At 37.7% G+C, this 16,578-nt stretch overlaps 1 protein-coding gene across 1 annotated transcript in view; it reads right to left on the reverse strand.

Annotated features, from left to right (window-relative positions):
• Positions 1-1,250: 1,250 nt before the first annotated feature.
• Positions 1,251-16,578, reverse strand: part of SLC17A3 (solute carrier family 17 member 3) — a 33,123-nt gene continuing 17,795 nt past the window's right edge. Inside the window, exons 6-12 of the mRNA XM_004432056.3 lie at positions 4,048-4,166; positions 3,763-3,924; positions 3,349-3,478; positions 3,106-3,253; positions 2,708-2,798; positions 1,656-1,792; positions 1,251-1,572 (exon numbers count right to left, since the gene is read on the reverse strand). Of these exons, the coding sequence (XP_004432113.1) occupies positions 1,658-1,792; positions 2,708-2,798; positions 3,106-3,253; positions 3,349-3,478; positions 3,763-3,924; positions 4,048-4,166 (785 nt within the window). The 3' untranslated portion in view covers positions 1,251-1,572; positions 1,656-1,657. The remainder of the gene's footprint in view (positions 1,573-1,655; positions 1,793-2,707; positions 2,799-3,105; positions 3,254-3,348; positions 3,479-3,762; positions 3,925-4,047; positions 4,167-16,578) is intronic.

Genomic DNA, 16,578 nt, shown 5'->3' on the forward strand with positions numbered 1-16,578 from the left:
ACCTTCCCATGTCACTATTGCTTGTAAGATACTCCTTAAGCTCCCTAACATGGCAAACAAGACCTCCATGCTCTAGTCATGCCTGTTTCCCTAAACTCATCTTCTGTCCTTTAATAACTGACCATACAGGCTGGTGATTCCTTTCAGAATCCATCCTGTTTCTTCTTTTCATGCCTTTGCAGATGTTGGGCTCCAGAGTGGGAAATCTTACCGTAACACTACATATCTAACATTTACTCAGGAATTACTGAAGGAGATCTCCCCTGTGCTCTTCAGCTTGGGATTGGAACCCCTCATCTGGTCTCCCATAATGGCCTGCTTGTCTTCCTGCTACTGTACCTAAGACAATGCACTGCCATCTATTATTATGTCTGTCCTCCATATTAGAATGGAGCATAGTGACTGTGTCTAATTTACTTTAGTGTCCCAAGGTCCTAGATTCTAGACTATAACAAGATCTCAGTAATTATTGAATTTATTCAAATTTGACCTTCTATATCCTTGCGCTGATTTTTCACTCAGAATTAGTGTCCATCACATCACCTCTACACAAAATGACTCAATGGCTGTAATGTCCATCTGCATGGTAGAGATCACCACAAGAAGCAACCTGGAACATGGTCCTGGCCCCTCTGAATGTGCTCTGACCCACCAACACCTACAAATTATCATTTTACAAAAATACTGATCCATTTCATGTTTTGAGCTTTATATATGATTTGACCACTGAATTAGCTGGATCTCAGAAGGAAAATATGGTGGGCTTACATTGGGTAATTTGAGGGCAGTGTTAAAAGACACAATTTACAGAGGATTGGGAAGGTGGTAAGGAAATCACAAGAAATTGTGGAGAATCCCAGAACTAGCAAAATAAAGGCCAAAAAAGACCTGAAGGGACAGGGGAAGAGAGAAGTTACCAGAACATGTGGAGGAGCTGCCTGTCAGGAGCTGTGAACTGTAGTGGAAGGATCAGCCACCTGCAGACCCCACAAGGAGGAAACTTAGAGATAAATACTCCCTGCCCTCACTCTCCTGCCTCCATTGGAAATCCAGCAGAAGCTAGTGGACAAAGGAGGGTGGGGTGGAAACCATGCAGGTCAGCCTCCTGGGGCCTGAGCAGGATGGAGAAGAGTAGAATGCACAAAGGGAGGAGAATGTGAACAATATCCAGCCCAACAAATATAAATTAATATTCATTTTCACAAATAGGAAAAACCATTGTGTTTTTCCTCTAGTGAGGTTACCACCCTAGATTAAGAATTTCAAAACATTGTTTCCTGTTTCAAGATCCAGAAACTGAATCTAGCCTATTGACTCCTTTATAGCAAGCAGCTCCTCTGAATCCATTGTTAATTCTATGAAGATGACAACTTTGTTCTTGGCTATCATTTTATTTGAATTTTCACTCATCTTATATTTTCCTCAAAAAGAAATCTGAGTAAAATAAAGAACTGATCTCAGATTTGAAAAGAGCCACGGCAAACAAAATTCTTCCTGTTGGTATTTTCATCACTGAAGCCTTCTCATTTATGAAATAAGGTGCCTAAAGACTTTCCATCCAAGGTGAAATTACTAAGAAAGAAAAATGACATAGAATTAAAAATTTAGGCAGTGCTTCTCTGGTTAGAACCATAGATGAAATCATTATCCTTTACCTTCATAAATGAGTGAGTTTCCTCTCTTTAGCCCAGTCTTGTACATCTGCTTCTCCAAATATGAGATAGAAGATCAGTGATGATAGGTCAATGGCTAACAACAAGAGGAAGACATTCCTCCACCCATTTTCAGGGTCCTGGGGACACAAAACCTCAAGTAAATATAACCCCTTTAACCTGTTTTCTTTGAAACTCATATTAATAGTTTAGAAGACAAGGCTTGCTAGTAAGGTCCGTGTAGAAATTCATTTCCTGAAAGTGGCTTGATAGTTGGATGGAAAGAAGAATTTCAAAATACATTCAGAATATTCTTAATAAAAGAGATTTAGGAGCCCTTACAATTAACCTCCAGAGTCGCATTCTGTAGGTCAAAGTGCCATACACTTTTTCTTTTGTGTGAATCAGGACAATGTAAAATATACTAAGGATGTTTTCAAGGTTCTTCTTGCATTGCAATGGCATAGTGAAAAGATTGTGGGCTTTGGAGCTAGACAGGTCTAAGTTGGAAGAATTCTGATTCTATATCTTCTTAGTGAAAAGACTTATCAGATTTTTAGTTTAATCATCAGGAAATGAGGATAATAATATTCCATTTTCATAATTGGTGTGAGAATCAATAATTAAATGACATTGCCGCATATAAAATAACTATAATAATGCCTGCATGTATCAGACACTTAAACATATTTGCTTTTATTATCTCTTTGATGTTGTATGGTTAGGAAAATGAAAATTTCAGTGTTGCAGAAGACATGGCCAGTTGCGTCTATGCATGGAATCATCATCTCATGACATCTATGTGGCTGTGTGATTTCAGTTTCAAAGACTGAATACTACTAGTGGATCACTAGATAATTCTCGGCTTTAGAATGAATAAAGATTGAGGTCATGAAGGAAATTGTTCTATATTTTTCTTTGCCAGGTTGATCTTCATGACAAAGTTACTCACAATTTAACGTTGTTTTCCAAAATGGGAACACATTCTTTATGCTATTACCTTTATGAATGGATTTGGCAGAGCATTTTAAGAGTCCTTGACAAGAAAACTCTACCTGACTGAGGAGAAATCCACTGACAGTGGGTGTCAGGACAGCTGCTATGTGTGCAAATCCCCTTGAGGCTCCCATGAGAAAACTGGAGTGTCTGTGGGTGACAGGAATGTTCCAGGCTAGATCCAGAGATGCTTGACAGTATTCTTCAGCCCTTTTCCATGTATGACTCCATCATATAATTATATCAAAAAGGACTTGTGCTGTGTATGACTCATGAGAGGCACTAAGACAAATCAATAATACCCCTCCCCCCACATACCTGAAAAAAATGGCCACAGGTCTATCTGTGGTCCTTGCCCATGATTTAGTATTTTCCAAAGTTTGGGGCTCCCAGAAAGCTAAGGAGGCTAAATTTTTCTCAAAAAATGCGAAAATATGAGTGGAGATTGGTGTCCTACCTTGGAGCAATATCTAAGGCATTGATATAGACCCCTGACTGACATAATGGGGTTAGTCCACAAGACAGCGTCAGAAGAATGATTGTTGTGATATAGCTGGAGGTGAGGTAGGGCAGAGCCATAAGGAATACTGAAGAAGGGAGATTTCCTAGGGAATGAGGAGCAGACAAATTAAATAATGTGATACATCTTTTGCCATTGTGTATGCTTTGTGAATTACTGACCCTTAGGTGCTGTTCTTACCTAGAACTGTGGCAATTTTCCTCACTGTAACGAGCCTAAAATTCTTGGTCAGAAGGAAATCTGCCAGGTAGCCTCCCAGGATACCAACGACCCAGGCAACAGCAAAAGGAAGGGCAGACAGGAACCCATTCTGAGGGGAAAAAATTGAGTAAACCGTCATAATAAAGGTGGTGAGACCACATCTTTCATTGATGAATCACTGATAATCATGCTGATAATCCTGAATCATACTTTCTTAAGAAAATCAGTAGCCTCTTCAGTCATACCCTCAGAAAAGCTACTGGCATGAGTGTTAAATATTAGATTATTTCTTGGTAATAAAAGATAAATTTTTCTAGATGGAATGATTTGTGAAGGCAGAGTAATCAATGAGTCATGCAAATAGGAGAAAGGGTTGGGGGGACATATACTCACATCTCTGATGTTAACATGGAACACAGAGCTGATGTAAGTTGGTGTGTATACCATCAATATGTTAACTAACCATTGATGGCCGAAACTGCAAAAACACATGGACCAAAAGGGAAGAGATCTGACCATAGCTTTGACGGGAAGAGACTGCTTAGAAGAACTGACCTGAAAACAAATTTCCTGATCAGAATAGTGAGATCTGAGACATGTTCACACATTCTTAGTCACCCTGATAAACCCAGATGCTGACACTATATAGGTAGAGAAGGTTGGAGTCCTTACATGTACCTGTTGGGCCAAGGAGGATATGATGTATTCTTTTTCTGTGACATTTATCCATGGGTGAGAGGCAGGGTCATCATAAACCAGAACAGACCAGAGAAGGCAGCAGACACAGCCAATGCCTCCTGCAAGCAGAGGGTAAGATTGGTAACTGAGCTGATTTCTGCCTTCTGCGTGAATTTTTCTTTTATGTTGGGACATTTTCTGGTACAGGTCCCAGGAAAATCTCTTGCTCATAATATCCCCTTTTCATTTCTCAAAAAATTCACATGAATATCACAGCTTTCTAGAACCCATTCCTTTATATTTCTTGATTATTTGTGTGTGTGGAAATCACAGACCCTAGGAATAGCACAAAACTTGGTATCTCAACCTTTTTAATCCTAGTAAAGGAAAACTACTTCTCTACTCACAACACTTCTGAAACCAAATGTGTGGGTATTTTTCAACACTAAGCAATTCTCCAATTCTCTGTGGACACCAACTTGGTATCCTACAATTTAGTTCAATTCTGACACTACCTGGCATTAGCACAGACCCCACATGGTAAGAGCTCAGTCCCACAAGACTGCCTCCCCACTTCAGATACCAGTTGCAAGGAGTGGGTCCCCAGGTTACTCAAACTTCTGTCCGAATTGACTACAAAGTCAGAGGTTCCCACAATTTCCTCTTAGGTTTGATAATTTGCTGGGACAGCTCAGAAAACTCAGGGAAATTTACTTATGTTTACCAGTTTGTTATAAAGGATATGATAAAGGATACAGATGAACAGCCAGATGAATAGATACACAGGGAGAGGTCTGGAAGTGTCCTGAGAGCAGAAGCTTCTGACCCTGCGAAGTTGGGGTGTGCCACCCTCCCAGCATGTGGATGTATTCACCAACCTGGAAGCTCTCAGAACCTCACAGTTTAGGGATTTTTATGGAGACTGCATCATGTAAGCATAATTGATTATTAGTACATTCTGCAGCCCCCATCCCTCCCCAGAGGATGGAGGGTGGGGCCAAAAGTTCCAAACATCTAATCATGGCTTGGTCTTTCTGGTGACCAGCCTCCATCCTGAAGCTATCTAGCAGGCCACAAAGAGTTGTCTTATTAGAACAAAAGATACTCCTATCACTCAGGAAATTCCAAGGGATTTAGGAACTCTGTGTAAGATTCTCCTGTCATTCCTATCACTCAGGAAGTTACAAGGAATTTAGGAGCTCTGTGTCAGGAACTGGGAGCAGACACTATATATATATTTCTTATGATGTCATAATTAGCCATTCTAATAGGTGTGCAGAGGTATCTCACTGTCATTTTTATTTGCATTTCCCTAATGACTAATGATGTTGAGTTGACCACCCTTTTATGTGCTTATTTTCCCTCTATCTTTTTTGGTGAAGTGTCTTTGCCCATTTTTTAATTGGGTCTTTTTCTTATTATTAAGTTTTGAGAATTATTTACACTTTCTGGATAAGATTCCTTATTATACATATATATATGTGTGTGCATGTATGTGTGTGTTTTGTAAGTATTTTCTCCCTATCTCAGCTTGTCTTTTTATTATTCTCATAATGCCTTTTGAAGAGGAGAAGTTTTTAACTTTGATGAAATTCAATCTATCGATTTGTTATTTTATGGATCAAGCCTTTGGTGTCATATCTAAGAAAGCTTTGCCTACCTAGAGAATAAAGATTTTCTCATCTGTTTTCTTCTAGAAGGATAATAATTTCAAATTTTACAATTAGGTCCAGGATTCGTTTTGAGTTAGGTTTTGTATAGGGTGCAAGATATGGATCAAAGTTCTTTTTTTTTTTTGCACATGGATATCCAATTTTTGAGCACCATCTGTTGAAAAGACTATCCTTTCTCCATTGAATTGCCTTTGCATCTTTGTCAAAAATCAGTTTACCTTTCATGTGTGAGTCTATTTATGCCTGTATTATGTTCCACTTATCTATTTGTCTGTCTTTATACAAATACCACAATGTCTGGATGACTGTAATTTTATAATATGTCTTGACATCAGGCAGTATTAGTCCTCCAACTTTGTAATTCATTTGCAAAATCGTTTGCTTATTCTAGGGTCTTTTTATTCTCAAGAGAATTTAATTTTCAGTGCATAAGTCTTTCACATCTTTTGTCACATTTATCCCGGTATTACATATTTTTTGATGTTATTGAAGATGATACTGTTCTCTTTAATTTAGATTTCTGATTCTTTCAACTTTTGAGTGTCTAAAAATGCTCTTATTTTGCCTTTGGTTTTGAAAAATTTTTTTCTCTGACTCTAGAATTCTACGTTGACAGTTTTATTTTCTTGCAGTACTTGAAAAATGTCATTCCATTGCCTTCTCGCTTGCATTGCTCCTGACAGGAAAGCGCCATCATTATCTTTGTTCCTCTGTATATAACACGTTTTTTAGCTTTGGCTGCTTTTAAGATTTTATCTTTATCACTGGTTTTGAACCATTTGATTATGGTGTAGCTTAGGGTAGTTTTCTTCATGTTTCTTGTGCTTGAGGTTCATTGACCTTGAATCTGTGAGTTAATAGTTTTCATCAAATTTGGAAAGCTGTCAGCCATTATTTCTTCAAAGACTTTTTTTCTATTCTTCCATGCCATTCCTCTCCTTTGGACACTCCACACTTTACTGATGTTCTCATTGCATTATTATTATTTTTCTCTGTGTGGTTCATTCTGGATGGTTTCTATTGCTATTTTTAAGTTCATTAATCTTTCATCTATTGTGTTTAATCTGTCATTAATTCCATCCATATATTAGAGTTTTCATCTCTAGAAGTTTGATTTGGGTCTTTTAAAAAATATTTTCCATGTCTCTACTTAACTTTTGAATAAATAGACTTATGTTATAATACAGTTATAACAACTATCTAATTTAATGTTCTTGTCTCCTAATTCTAACATTTTTGTCAGTTCTGGGTGTTTTGATTGTTTTATTATTCCTCTTATTGTGGATTGTGTTTTCTTGCTTTTTTTCCATGGAGCCAGACATTGTGAATTATACCTTGCTGGGTGCTGAATATTTTTGTATTCCTATAAATATCTTTTAGCTTTGCTCTGGGTTGCAGTTAAGTTATGTGGAAACAGTTTGATCCATTTAGGTCTTGCCATCATCATTTGTGAGAGGTATACACAATAGTGCTTCCTCTAGGGATAATTATTTCTTGCTACTAGGAAAGACATTTATGGGTATTCTGCTCAATGACCCATGAATTATAAATTTTTTCAGTCTGTCTTGTGGGAACAGGCACTATTTCTGATTCTCTGTAAGTAATGGACACTGTGCTTTAATCTATTCCAAAGATGTTTTCCTCTGGGCTCAGGTTACGTCTTCACACACATACCCTGATCAGTGCTCTGCTGAGTATCAAGGGGGACTCTGCAGATAGCCAGGGTTATCTCTGTGTGCAGTTGTCTCCTTGTAGGTACTCTTTCCTATGAACTCTACCTGCCTTACTCTCTCCGGGCTCTTAGCTCGTTCTCTTCAACTCTGTTTCTGCTGAGCTTTGCCTGAGTTCCCTCTTTCTATGCCATGCCCTAGAGCTCATCTCTCACAGGCCATTGTTCTTTATTGCCTGATGTCCAGTATCTTGAAAACCATTGTTTCATACATTGTGTCTGTGTTTTTTCTTCCAGGTGTTTCAGGCCAGAAGGTATATCTGTTGCTTGTTACTATATGTTAGGCAAAAGTGGACATTCCATGCAGTTTTGTTTGCATAGGCCTCATTGTGCCCCTGAATTACATTGATTTTTGAATATTGAACCTGCCTTGTACTCCAGATATAAATTCCTCTTGTCATGATGCATTATTCTTTTCATATATTGATGGATTCTATTTGCCAATATTTTTTTCAGGATATTTGTGTTTAGGTTCATGAGAAATATTGGTCTATAGTTTTCCTTTCTTGTAATACCTTTGTCTGGTTTTAGTATCAAGGTATTTCTGGTCTCATATCATGATTCATAAAGTATTTTCTCTTCTAGTTTCAAGAAGAATTTGTGTAAAATTGGTATCATTTCTTACATGTTTGGTAAAATTTGCCACTGAAATCATATGGGTCTAGGGTTTTCTTTGTTCAAAAGCTTTAAACTACAAAATCAATTTCTTAATATATATGAAGTATTCAGAGGATCTCTTTCTTCTTGAGTGAAATTCGTTACTTTGTATCTTTCAATGACTTTGTCCATTTTATCCAAATGGTTAAATTTATGGGCATAGAGTATTTCATAATATCCGTTTATTATGATTTTTAGTGTTTGTAGGGTCTGTATTGATGTCCTCTTTTTCATTCTTGATATTGGTTATTTGTATCTTCTCTATCTTCTATCTATCTATCTATCTATCTATCTATCTATCTATCTATCTATCTATCTACCTATCTATCTATCTACCTATCAGTATTATTGATCTTTTCAAAGAACTAGTTTTTGGGTTTACTGATTATTTTTCTGTTTGAATTAATTAATTTCTGCTTTTATTTTTATTTTCTTTCTTCTACTTGATTTGGGTTTAGTTAGCTTTTCTTTTTCTCCTTCATAAGATGTAAGCTTAGATCATTAATTTGAGACCTTTTGTCTTTTCTAACATAAGGGTTTAATGTTAAAATTTTCTCTCAAAGCATTACTTTAGCTGCATTCCATAATTTTGATATATTGAGTTTCATTTTCATTCTATTCAACTTAAAAATTTTCCTTGTATCTTTTTCTTTAACCTATTATAAGTATGTTGTTTAATTTTCAAATATTTGGGCATTTCCAGATATCTTTCTGTTACTGATTTTTATTTTAATTCCATTATGTTCGAAGAACACATTTTATATAATTTTCAATTCATTTAAATTTGTTAAAGTTTGTTTATGAGCCATAAGGTTGACTATCTTGGTGAATGTGCCAAGCACACTTGAAAAGAATATTCTGCTGTTGTTAGATGAAGTATACTTCATCCGTCTTCCACAATATCTAATTGTGGATTTATCTATTTTTCCTTGCTCTTCTATTAGGTTTTTCTTCACATATTTTGAAGCCTTTTGTTAGGTGAATATACGTTTCAAATTGTTACGTCTTCTTGGTGAATTAACACTTTTATCTTTATTTGCTGTCTACTTTTATCCCTGGTAATAGTCCTTGTTCTGAAGTCATCTGTGGCCAATATTAATATATCCACTCTATTTTCTCTTGATTAGTGTTTTCTTGGTTCATCTTTGTCCATTGTTTTATTTGTATTTATCCATGTCTTTAAATTTAAAGTGGGTTTCTTGAACATAGGATATAGTTTTGTCTTTCTTTTTAATTCCAGTCTGAAATCTCTGTATTTTTAATTGGTGTGTCGAAACCATTTATATCTAATATAATTCTTGATATGGTTGCATTTACATCTACCATTTTATTATCTCTTTTTTGTTCTGTTTTGTTTTCTTTATGTATTTTTTCTTCCAATTTTTTTGCCCTGTTTTAGTTTATTTGGAATTTTTAAATAGTCCAGTGTAGTTTTCCTTTTGAAATTCAGCTTTGTCTCTCTATTTTTTTTTTATTTGTTGCTCTAGGGAATACAATATACATACTATCTATACTATCTATTCTTATTCTTAATTTAGTCATAGTCATAGAGTTAATATTGTAGAACTCTAAGTAAAATATAAAAGTGTTGCAAATATATAGGTTCCATTACCCTCTCCACTGGCCATTATGTTGTAGTTGTCATATATTTTATATCTACATACATTGAAAACACCTCCAGACAATGATGTAAGTTTTACTTTCAACAATCATACATATTGTAAATAACTTAAGAAAAAAATAGTAGTTTTTTACACATTCATATATTTATAATTTGTGTTACTCTTCATTCCTGACGGTTCAAGTTTCTCTCTGGTATCATTCTCTTTCAACTTGAAATTTTTTCTTTAGCATAACTTTTAGAGCAAGATTGCTAGTGATGGTTCTTTCAGTTGTCCTTCATTTGAGAATATTTTTATTTGACCTTCATTTTTGAAGGGTATTTTCAGTGGGCATAGAATTCCTGATTAGCAGTTCATTTCTTCCAGCACTTTAAAGGTGTTTTTCCACTGCCTTCTGGCCTCTAAGTTTGCTAATAAGAAATCTGTATTTTTAAAATTGTTGTCTCCTTGTGTGTAATGTTTTATCTGTTTTCTAGCTTCTTTAAAGAATTTTTTTAACTTTGTTTTTCAGCACTTTGATTATGATGTATCTAAGTATGATTTTCTTTAAGTGTATCCTATTCGGGGTTCACTCAACTTCTTGAATTTGTAAATTTATGTCTTTCACCAAATTTGGGTATTTTGAGGGCATTTTTTCCACATTTGTTTCAGCCCTGCACTCTTTCTTCTTTTCTTCTGTGATTCTAATAACATGTATAGGAGACCTTTTTTTTTTTTTTTTTTTTTTTTTTTTTTTTTAGATTTTATTTATTCAGTTTTTTCCCCCCAAAGCCCCAGTAGACAGTTGTATGTCATAGGTTCACATCCTTCTAGTTGCTGTACGTGGGACCCGGCCTCGTGTTGGAGGGAGAAGTGGTGCCTCGGGGCGCTCCCGGGATCCGAACCCGGGTCCCCAGCATCAGAGCGCGAGCACTTAACCGCCAAGCCACAGAGCCGGCCCTATAGGAGACCTTTTGATATTGTCCCATGAGCGCCTAAGGCTCTCTTTAATTTTTTCCAATTGGTTTATTTTCTTCCTTAGATTATATACTTTCTGTTTCTCTATGTTCAAGTTCACTGACTTTTTCTTATTATCTCCATTTTCCTGTTAAAACTATATAGTGATTTTTTGTTTTACATAATGTATTTTTCACTGGTAAAATTTACACATTGTTCTTTTTTACAGTTTCTATTTCTCTGCTAAGAACTTCTATCTTTCCATTCATTTATGTGTGTTTAACTTTATCTCACAGAACATGGTTTTAATAGCTGCTTTGAGACCTTTATCTGATAATTCCAATATCTGAGGCACCTCAGGGCTGGCATCTGTAGATTGTCTTTTCCCTTGGGAATTGGTCACATTTTCATGGTATGCTTATGTTGAGAAATTTCTTAATTATATCTTGAACATTGTAATTGCTGTGACTTGAACCATGATTTAAATCAGTGCGATTATTACAGCCTTTGCTAATCCACTTTGATCTGCCCCATACATGTGCAATTTAGGGGTGATCCTAAGACTTGTGCAGATTTATCTCCAAGCCTTTCCTCTCTTTATCCCATACACTATCTTGCTTGAGGGAGTCTATTTTCCCAGTTCCTCTGTTTAAAAAATGGAATTTCTATTGGAATTTTACCCATCTGCATCATTGTGACTAGGATCACCCTCAGGGAAAAGCAGAGAAATAAAGAAAAAAGGAAAGCCAATCCTTGCACATCACCTTTCCAAGTTTTTAATTCTTTCCCACAATCTGCCTACTTTTGTTTTTGTTTAAGAGTCCTCAAATGGTGCTTTTTGTATTTTCTTGAGAGTTTTCTGTTTTAATCAGTGAGATAGGTTATGGTAGACTTATGCTACAAGAGTGGAATTAAATCTCAGTAATTATTTCTTGAATGAATGAAATTTTTTCAGTTGTATGTATGTGACTACATATGTGTGTTTGAGTAAACGTGTGAGAGAGCAGAGAGTGAGAGTGAGAGAGAATGCATGAGAGAGAGAAAGAGAAAGAGAGAGAGTATTGAATATTTACTTGAGTTCACCATCTGAGGAACACCCTGGATTGATTGGCGCATATAGACTATTGTCCCACATTTCTCTATCAAATTACTGAAGCCATTGAAATGACAAAGTAATGTCTGAAACTGAAAAATAGAGACACAAAATGTGATTTTAAATTCAGGCAGCCATAAAGAAAGATATTTTGAAGTGAAACTTGAAGTTTCACTGCCCCTTCTGCAGCATCAATAAACATGACAAATCTGCATTTAGACCCTTTCCTTCCTTTGTCTTATTGGTAAAATGGAGATAATAATACCAACCTCACATGGTTATTTAAATATTAAGTGAGAAAATGAACATAAAATCTTTAAAGCCTGTTAAATAGTAATTGTTTTATAGTTAACTATTATTGTCATTATTATTACTGTTATTTAAAAATTTATTCTGTCTGACTTTAGCTTAATATTTGTAGCATCATATAAATGAATCAATTTAAACATCCATGAGCAAAATTCCAAACAATTCAATTAGGTTTAATTCATTTGTTCAACAAGTATGTCTAGCACTGGGTGGGGACTACAAAGACGACTAAGATGGTCACAATGGAGTCCACTGTCTACTGGAGGGATTGGACTTGTGGACTACATGGTACTAGGTATAATGTAAGTTGGATGATAAGTGAATTATGAACAAAATGCCATGTGAGCATGAAGAAAAGAATAACAGAATGACTGAGGAAAAGAGAAAGACTTCACAGGAGAGTGACTTATGAAAGATGTAGGACATCAACAGGTTGAGAAGCAGGGAAAGTTCCCCCAGGCAGAGGGAGCTGTGTGAGGAAAAGCCCTGAGGGCCATCAGTGCAGACGCTGTTCTGGTAAAGGAAAGCATCCTGGTGTTTCTGGAGTCTATTAATGTGTAGGAATAGCAAGGAGTGTTGAGAACTTAAGTTAAGAAGAAAGTTACAGGAAGAAGTCAAGATGGTGGCGTAGGCAGACTCTGAACTCACCTCCTCCCCCAGACACAGCCAATTTACAACTACTTGTGGAAAAATTACCCCTGAGACAGAGCTGAAAACTGGATAAGAGGAACTCCTGCAACAACGGACAATCCTGGTTGAGGTGGAAGAGGCAGAGACTCCCTTCTGGAGAGGAAAAACGCCGCCTTCACAAGCTGCCAGCGTCACGGCCGCTGGGAGCAGCTCACAGGTACGCAGCCTCCCTGGAGGCGCGGGGCCCTGAGCCAGGGAGCACCCCCGCTGTGGGCATTTTGTGGGCCCAGCACAATCGAGATGAGTGGCATAATATCTGACTTTGCCTGCTACTAAAACATTGGGGAGTACCCCCAGAGAAGCTGGTTTACAAAGAAATTAAAACCGGCTCTTGAAGGGCCCATGCACAAACTCACCCATTTCAGAAAGCAACCTAAAATCACCAGAAAGAAAGGTGCACAGTGCTGTGGTGAAAAGAGACTCACCTGATAGGCCCTGAGTGCATCTCGGTGAGAGATGAGACCTCTCCAGGGACTGGGACATTGGCGGCGGCCACTGTTGTGGCCTGGTGTGGGCGTGCTGACACGGATGCCATTGGAGATTTCCCTGGGGCCTGCTAGCCCAGGTCTGCCCCACCCGCTAGAGCACCGATTTAATCCAGCTCAGCCAGGACAGGCAGCCCACCCTAGAGACTGGCCCCACCCAACAACAAGCCCTCAGGCAACTTGTGGGCCTGCATAGATTGGTGACTCGATTCTCTGCAGCCTGGCAACTGAGCTGACTTCAGTGGGGCAGGGCGGGCACAAGGAGCTGGTGGAGAGTGTGGGGCGGTGGTGCAGTGTGTGGGGCTCCTGCCGTGGAGGGACTGGGTCTGCTTCGGGAGGTCGGGGCACGCACATGGGGCAGGACTGTGTTGACTGTGTGTGTGGACCTGTGGGCGGCAGGGCTTGTCAGCTGCAGAAGATTTGTGCTTCTCAAAGACCCACATAGGGGGTTTGCCCGACCTGCCAAAGCCTGAAACAATTGGGTACTCCCGTGCCTGAGGCCAGCCTTACCCAGCTGCAATCCTCAGAGAGCTGACAAGAGACCTAAAGGCTGGAGGCTTATAGCAATTGTAAGGCCCTGAATCTAACAACGTGCCATGCTGGGGGCCTACTCACTTAAAAGAATTACTGCAACACAAATGTGGTATTAGAACTTGCAGCCAACTGTGCTGGGGCTCCCCTCACCTGATAAAGAGACTGAAGGGCCCACAACAACTACAAGCAGCTGAGCATTACAACAGCTGGCCAGGAGCATAACTCAGCCTCCCTGGGCACCTACAGGGAGAGCAAACAGGCCACAACAGAAGGACACATGTAGCCCACATAGGGGTCACCCCTGGAACGTTGAGAACTGAGGGAAGCATAGCGCAGGTCTCCTAAGGCATCACTTACATAAGGTGACCTATCCAAGAGCAGAAGACGTAGCTGACCTACCTAATACATAGACACAAGCACAGGGAAAGAGGCAAAATGAGGAGGCAAAGGAATACATTCCAAGTAAGGGAACAAGACAAAATCCCAGTAAAGGAACTAAGTGAAACAGAAATGAGCAACCTACCCGACTGAGAATTCAAACAAAGAGTGTTAAGGATGCTCACTGATCTGGGGAGAAGAATAGATGAACTCAGTGAGAATGTCAACAAAGAAATGGAAGATATAAAAAAGAACCAATCAGAAATGAAGACTACAATACTGGAAATGAAAAATTCACTACAGGGACTCAAAAGCAGAGTAGAGGATACAGAAGAACGGATCTGTGAGCTGGACGAAAGACTAGAAGAAATTACCCAAGGTGAACAGGTAAAAGAGAAAAGAATTAAAAAGAGTGAGGACAGTCTGAGGGACCTCTGGGACAACATCAAGTGCACTAACATCCATGTTATAGGTGTCCTGGAAGGAGAAGAGCGAGACAAAGGGGCAGAGAATCTATTTCAAGAAATAATAGATGAAAACTTCCCTAACCTAAGGAAGGAAACAGACATCCAGGCACAGGAAGCACAGAGAGCCCCAAACAAGATAAACCCAAAGAGGCCTACACCAAGACACATCATAATCAAAATGTCCAGAATTAAAGATAAAGAGAGAATCCTAAAAGCTGCAAGAGAAAGTCAAGTTACATATAAAGGAAACCCCATAAGGCTATCAGCTGACTTCTCAGCAGAAACCTTACAGGATAGAAGAGAGTGGCATGATACATTTAAAGTGCTAAAAGGAAAAAAACTTACAGCCAAGAATACTCTACCCAGCAAGGTTATCATTCAGAATGGAAGGAGAGATCAAAAATTTTCCAGACAAGCAAAAATTAAAGGAGTTTGTCACCAAGAAACCAGTGCTACAAGAAATGTTAAAGGGACTGATTTAAGGGGAAAAGAGAAGACCACAAATAGGAAAAATTATCTATTTCCATGATAAGAACGTAAGGGATACAAATGCACAAAAAAGAGGTGAGATATGATATCAAAAACATAAAAGGAGGGAGGAGGGGAGTTAAAGAGTAGAGCTTTCAGACAGAGGTCAAACTAAAGAGAACATCAATTCTGTATAGAAGAAGAAAGGAACAGAGAAGAACTACTAAAACACTGAGGAAAAAAAGTTAAAAAATAGCAGTAAGTACATACTTATCAATAGCTACTTTAAACGTCAATGGACTAAATGCTCTAATTAAAAGGCATAGGGTGGCTGACTGGATAAAAAAACAAGACCCATATATATGCTGCAACAAGAGACACACTTCAGACCTAAAGGCACAAACTGAAAGTGAAGGGATGGAAAAAGATACTTCACGCAAATGGCAATGAAAAGAAAGCTGGGGTAGCAGTACTCATATCAGACAAAATAGACTTTAAAACAAAAACTGTAAAAAGAGACAAAGAAGGGCATTACATAATGATCAAGGGAACAATCCAACAAGAGGATATAACACTTGTAAATATCTACGCACCCAATGTAGGTGCACTAAATATATAAAGCAATTATTAACAGACATAAAAACAGAAATAGACAGTAACACAATAATAGTAGGGGACTTTAACACTCCACTTACACCAACGGATAGATTATCCAAACAGAAGATCAATAAGGAAACATTGGCCTTAAATGACACACTGGAACAGATGGACCTAGTAGATATATACAGAGCATTCCATCCAAAAACTGAAGAATACACTTTCTTTTCAAATGCACATGGAACATTCTCCAGGATTGATCACATATTAGGCCACAAAACAAGTCTCCATAAATTTAAGAAGATTGAAATCACACCAAGCATCTTTTCTGACCACAACGGTATGAAACTAGAAATCAACTATAGGAAGAAAATCAGAAAAGCCACAAATACATGGAGATTAAACAAAATGCTACTGAACAACGACTGGGCCAATGAAGAAATCAAAGAAGAAATCAAAAAATACCTAGAGACAAATGAAAATGAAAATACGACATGCCAGAATTTATGGGATACAGCAAAAGTAGTTCTAAGAGGGAAGTTTATAGCAATACAGGCCTATCTCAACAAACAAGAAAAATCTCAAATAAGCAATCAAACAGTGCACCTAAAGGAACTGGAAAAAGAAGAACAAACAAAGCCCAAAATCAGTAGAAGAAGGGAAATAATAAAAATCAGAGCAGAAATAAATGAAATAGAGACCAAAAAAAAATAGAAAAAATTAATAAAACCAAGAGCTGGTTCTTGGAAAAGATCAACCAAATTGACAAATCTTTAGCTAGACACACCAAGAAAAAAAGAGACAAGGCACAAATAAGTAAAATCAGAAATGAAAGAGGAGAAATTACAACAGACACCTCAGAAATACAAAAGATTATAAAAGAATACTATGAA

This window comes from Ceratotherium simum, chromosome 13 (assembly GCF_057802395.1).
Source record: "Ceratotherium simum simum isolate JZ-2026a chromosome 13, ASM5780239v1, whole genome shotgun sequence".
In the NCBI taxonomy this organism is placed as follows: Eukaryota; Metazoa; Chordata; class Mammalia; order Perissodactyla; family Rhinocerotidae; genus Ceratotherium; species Ceratotherium simum.